The 5,172-nt window shown below is 53.0% G+C and overlaps 1 protein-coding gene across 2 annotated transcripts; it reads left to right on the top strand.

Annotated features, from left to right (window-relative positions):
- Positions 1-649: 649 nt before the first annotated feature.
- Sox21 (SRY-box transcription factor 21) lies at positions 650-1,700 on the top strand. 2 transcript variants are annotated; one of them, XM_042682693.1, is made up of 2 exons: positions 806-1,242; positions 1,309-1,636. In XM_042682693.1, the coding sequence occupies exons 1-2, from the start codon at positions 806-808 to the stop codon at positions 1,634-1,636; spliced, it is 765 nt and encodes a 254-aa protein (XP_042538627.1). The 2 variants fall into 2 exon arrangements, with proteins under 2 accessions (XP_042538626.1, XP_042538627.1); XM_042682692.1 differs by having other exon boundaries at positions 650-1,700.
- The last annotated feature ends 3,472 nt before the right edge of the window (positions 1,701-5,172 follow it).

Genomic DNA, 5,172 nt, shown 5'->3' with positions numbered 1-5,172 from the left:
GCAGCCGATTGAAGGGGGAGGGTGGAATCCCCACCCTCGCGCCCGGGCCCCCGAATCCAGAAGAGCAGCGGGCGCGGCTTTATTTGCATTTATATCCGCCGCGGTGCGGTACACTGCGGTCCCGGGGCGCGCCCGGACCCTCCTCCGCGCCCCCTCCTCCCCCTCCTCCTCGGGGCCACCCCCTCCTTTCCACCCCCATCTGCTTCTGTCAAATGAGAAAGTCACCCAGGAGAACCCAAACACTCCAGCCGCCGAGAGTCCCTTTGGCACTTGGCAGCACGCGGCGCCGGGCTCCCGGGCTCAACTTGGTGGAGCCTCCGCCACGCAACTTTCTTTCAGCTGCTGCTGCTGCTGCTGTGCTGCTGCTTTGCATTTGAGAGCCCGAAGACAGACGGGAGGGGGGGAGAACGGTGCCGGGCAGCGGTGACCTGAAGAGGACCTCGCCGGCCACCGCGATCGGAGAGAAGGACCAGAAAAAAAAAAAAGCAACAGAAGGCAACCGCACCGCAGGGGTGCGGGCACCGCGAGGAGTCCCCGCGTCCCGGAGAGGATTTTTCTTCTTCTTTTTCTTCTCCTTCCTTCCCGTGCGCTCGGCGGGCGGGAGAAAGCCAAGGCGGCCCCGCAGCGCAGCGCCGCGGCCCTGGGCCGGTCCCCCTGCCGCCTCCTCCCGCGCGGGCTCGACGCCAGGGCGCCCGGCAGCCGGCCGAGCGGGGCCCCGCGGGCCGCCAACATTGATTTCCTCCGGGCCGAGGGCGAGGGCCAGGGCCCGGGCGGCGGCGGGCTGCAGCCCCGGCACGGCGAGAGCATGTCCAAGCCGGTGGACCACGTCAAGCGGCCCATGAACGCCTTCATGGTTTGGTCTCGGGCTCAGCGGCGGAAGATGGCCCAGGAGAACCCCAAGATGCACAACTCGGAGATCAGCAAGCGGCTGGGGGCCGAGTGGAAGCTGCTGACCGAGGCGGAGAAGCGGCCGTTCATCGACGAGGCGAAGCGCCTGCGCGCCATGCACATGAAGGAGCACCCCGACTACAAGTACCGGCCGCGGCGCAAGCCCAAGACGCTGCTCAAGAAGGACAAGTTCGCCTTCCCGGTGCCCTACGGCCTGGGCGGCGTGGCCGACGCCGAGCACCCCGCGCTGAAGGCGGGAGCCGGGCTGCATGCGGGCGCGGGCGGCGGCCTGGTCCCGGAGTCGCTGCTCGCCAACCCGGAGAAGGCGGCTGCCGCCGCCGCCGCCGCCGCCGCGCGCGTCTTTTTCCCGCAGTCGGCCGCCGCCGCCGCCGCGGCCGCCGCCGCCGCCGCCGCGGGCAGCCCGTACTCCCTGCTCGACCTGGGCTCCAAGATGGCAGAGATCTCGTCGTCGTCGTCCGGCCTGCCCTACGCCTCGTCGTTGGGCTACCCGAGCGCGGGCGCCGGCGCCTTCCACGGGGCGGCGGCGGCGGCTGCAGCGGCGGCCGCGGCCGCCGGGGGGCACACGCACTCGCACCCCAGCCCGGGCAACCCGGGCTACATGATCCCGTGCAACTGCAGCGCGTGGCCCAGCCCCGGGCTGCAGCCGCCGCTCGCGTACATCCTGCTGCCGGGCATGGGCAAGCCGCAGCTGGACCCCTACCCGGCGGCCTACGCCGCTGCGCTATGACCCCCGCGGGGCCGCCGCCCGAGGACCGGTGGGCACACGTGTACATATGTATAGGTACGAGTTCCGCGGCCTCCCGGGGCGCCCTCCCGCCCCTGGGGGAGGGGGGCCCGGTGTGTATGTACAGAAGCTGTATAGGTGCCAGGCGGAGATGCCAGGGCGGGGCGCGGGCCGCGTGTGCGCGTGAGATTCACACGATCGTGTTGCGACCCGCGTGTCTGCCCCCCTACTTGAAAGAGGGCGGGCTCGCTTCTCCGGCCGCCGCGGTGTAAGGGTTGGCTTTGCACTTCGGAACCTGTTGCGTTTTGATCCCACACGAGGTGGAGGAGTAAACTTTACCCCCCTTTGGACACGTTTGGGCTCCTTTAGTTCTGTTTGCTGGAAGTTTTATTATGGTGTTTTTGTTTTGCTTTGGTTTCTCATTGCCTTTCCTCCCCTGGTCTCTCCACCACCAACCCCTCCCCGGCCTCTGAGTTACGTGCGCTCTGATCCAAGGTTAGGTCTGAACATGGCTGGCACAGGGGGTCGAGCCGGTGATCTGTTGTCAGTAGTTTTCTCTGAGCGGGAAGGCTCGGAGCCGCCTTGCAACCTTGCTCCCTATGTGTACTAGTTGAACTTTTGCAGATCTGTTCTCTTTTAAGCGGAACCCTTCCCCCTTCTCCCCAGCCCGGATCCATTCTAGACTAGTGACCAGCTCAAATCTGGCCTTTTGTATGTGGGATGATCAGGAATTCTTTTTATCAAGCCATATGCAAATCAGAGCGAGAAATGCAAAGAGGTGCGTGTGAGAGGGAAGTTGTCAATTGGATTTTTCTCCCCTTTAAAAATCTATTGGAAGTCTCCCTGATACCTCTGGCTTGGATTTTTGACAGTTAACAGAAAGAGGGAAAGAAAGGCTTAGTTAGCTCTTCACCGCCCCCCACCCCAACCCTCTTGGCTGAGTTCATTTTAAGATTATGAACGTGTGTATGTCAGTGAAAACATGCAGTCTTGGAAAGTATTTTTGTTGCCCTTAAATTGGACTCGACTTGAGACCCAAAAACATTTCGAACAAATGTCAAAGTTAATTTTTAGAAATTGCGGGACTACTTCAAGAATCGCAGTTTTGTGTAAGTTTAAGTCAGACTTTTTGTCTGAGTGGTAATTATATATTTATTACTTAGCAAAACTGAAGGAAGCACAGAATTGACTTGACAGATGCCTTTGATTTTTCGTTAGCATTTCTCCACCACCTAGAAGACTTTTAATGTGTTTGGAGTTCCCTCCTGGATAAGCTTTTCCTTTTTTCTTTTTTTTTTTTTTTTAAGATTGCCCGCAATTTATTTTTGAATTATGATAAAGCACATTCTAGAAAGAACCTTCCTCAAAGGTAGCTTTTGTTTGTTTCTTTTTAAATGTATATATTTTGACTAATGTTTGTGAATGAAGTTGGCTAACTTGTATTTAGTTTCATTTTGGCTTTATGTAATATAAAGTTTTAAAAGTTTAAAATATTGGTTTTAACTCTTATGTGTAAATGGTTTCCTTGTGTGATCTTCTAATTTAATATTAGATGCGTCTAAGCTATATCTGTAAATTAGAATCCAACTATCACTCTGTTCATTTTTTTTGAACAAAGAGTTTAAATAAAGCCTGAGCCAGGGAAAAGAGAAAATCCTCTATTTCTTGTTGAGTTCCTAACAAGATTTTTATCTGAACTGCCCTTACGTGCCTGGTCCAGGTGAAGTGTAAGGTATCCCCCAAAGGCAGTCTTTGTTTCGCTTTTGAATAGATTTACTAGGAAATCTAAATCAAGCCATTGTTATTCAGAGCCAAAAACCTGATTTATCACATTTTTAATCGTGAATAGGAAAGAAGATAAGAAACAAACCCAAGTAGTTGCATTATCTTTAGAAAGAGAGCGAGCAAGAGAGAGGGGAGAGAGAGTAAAAAACATTCATGAACCAGTAGAACAGGGCCCATTGAAAACATCCAGACTCTTCAAAGCATTTCATCAGTTTCCAGTAACATTTTCAGAGGAGAAAGTTGCCCGACCACTTTATCTTGTTAGCAGAAGAGCCCTGCCACTTAAATCAGTGTAATTTGTTCACATATCTTCAGGGTATTCCTTATTTGCACCTTAAGGTTTTATTTGGGAGGGTAATCGCTGCCAACAGAAATGGACAACTTTTGGCCTCTTTAGGGCCTTATTCTGGCAAGTTGAGAGCACTTAACTAAAAGTACGATGTAGCAATTCTGATGGGAGAAGGTTGCTTTTACAGAACTAGCCAAGACTCCTCTGGAGAGGAGTCTTACTTTTAGGAAGGATCTTACTTTTAAGAAGGAAATGATAGACCACCATGGAAAATAACCAGAAAAAAAAAAAATAGAGTTGCAGGGAGATTCCTCCCTTCCCCGTTCAAATACAGAAATTCTCAAGATACTATAAACCAGTCCTAAACTATGTCCCCACGGACAGAAGCCATCCCAGAGCGGAGTGTCTTTATAAGCACCCGGTCTTTTAAAGTCATTGTTTTCTCCCAATGGAGTAATATTTAAACAACAACAACCACCATAAAAACTTTTGGAAATGCGAGAAATAGACTCTGCTGGTTTGACCCTGATTCACTAATTAAAACGATCCCCTTCCTGTTATTCTCCGAGCTCTTTGCAATATTATAAGTTAATTCATAAGGTTCTGAGCGATTATGCAAAACTAATTTGGACTGTCCAGGGGTAATTATCCCTGACACGGTTAATTAAATCCTTTCAAAGCTTCGTCTTTCCCTTTTGTAGCAACCCATCACTTCCCTACACGGAACTTCCTGCGGATCGCTGGAAATCACCCCAGCCCTAAATCTTAGTTACCTCCCGGAGCCTTCCAGCTCGGGGGCCCCACCGGCCTGAAGATTCTCCGCCCTCTCCCACCCCCTTCTCCTTTTCCCAAAGATGAGCGTTTTCTGGGGGAGAAAAACGCTCCCGAGAACTGATGAATAAGAAGAGGACTGGAAAGACTAGTAAAGGGAGGGGAGAGGCAGGCGGGGAAGAGAGTCAGGGTCAGTTCACCCACAGATGGTGAGTGAGTTTGAGTGCATTCAGAAGCGCCCGGGATCCATTTATCAACCCCTCTAGTTCCAATGGTCTTGCTCACAAGTTGGTGGGTCTGAGCCCTCCACCCCCCTGCCCTAGAACTACTGGCCAAAAGTCAGGAGTGGGGGGGGGGTGGCAGGAACGTCCGGAGGGGTGTTCACAAGGTATCAGGGGTGGGTGGGCCTAGGAATCTGAAAGTAACCTAAAAAATTGAGCGCTGAGATTTGGCCAAAGAGATGCTGTTGGCTCCATATCCCCTGCTCCCCCCCCCCCCCCGTCTCTTTTCTCCCTGCTTCTCTCTCTTCCCTTTTCGACTTGCTTTCCTTCTCTCTTACATCTAAGACACCTTCCTCTCCCTTTTCCTATTTTAAATGTAAGATTAAAAAAAAATAAAAGACATTCCATGGATAGGCATCATTGCCTGAAAACTTTGAACCAACTTGGGACCGGGCCTGTTGCTTCTGGCTATG

This window comes from Dipodomys spectabilis, unplaced genomic scaffold (assembly GCF_019054845.1).
Source record: "Dipodomys spectabilis isolate Male_0828 unplaced genomic scaffold, ASM1905484v1 ptg000075l, whole genome shotgun sequence".
NCBI lineage: Eukaryota > Metazoa > Chordata > Mammalia > Rodentia > Heteromyidae > Dipodomys > Dipodomys spectabilis.
The sequence above is the reverse complement of the archived record's forward strand: the minus strand, read 5'-3'. Positions and strand labels throughout refer to the sequence as shown.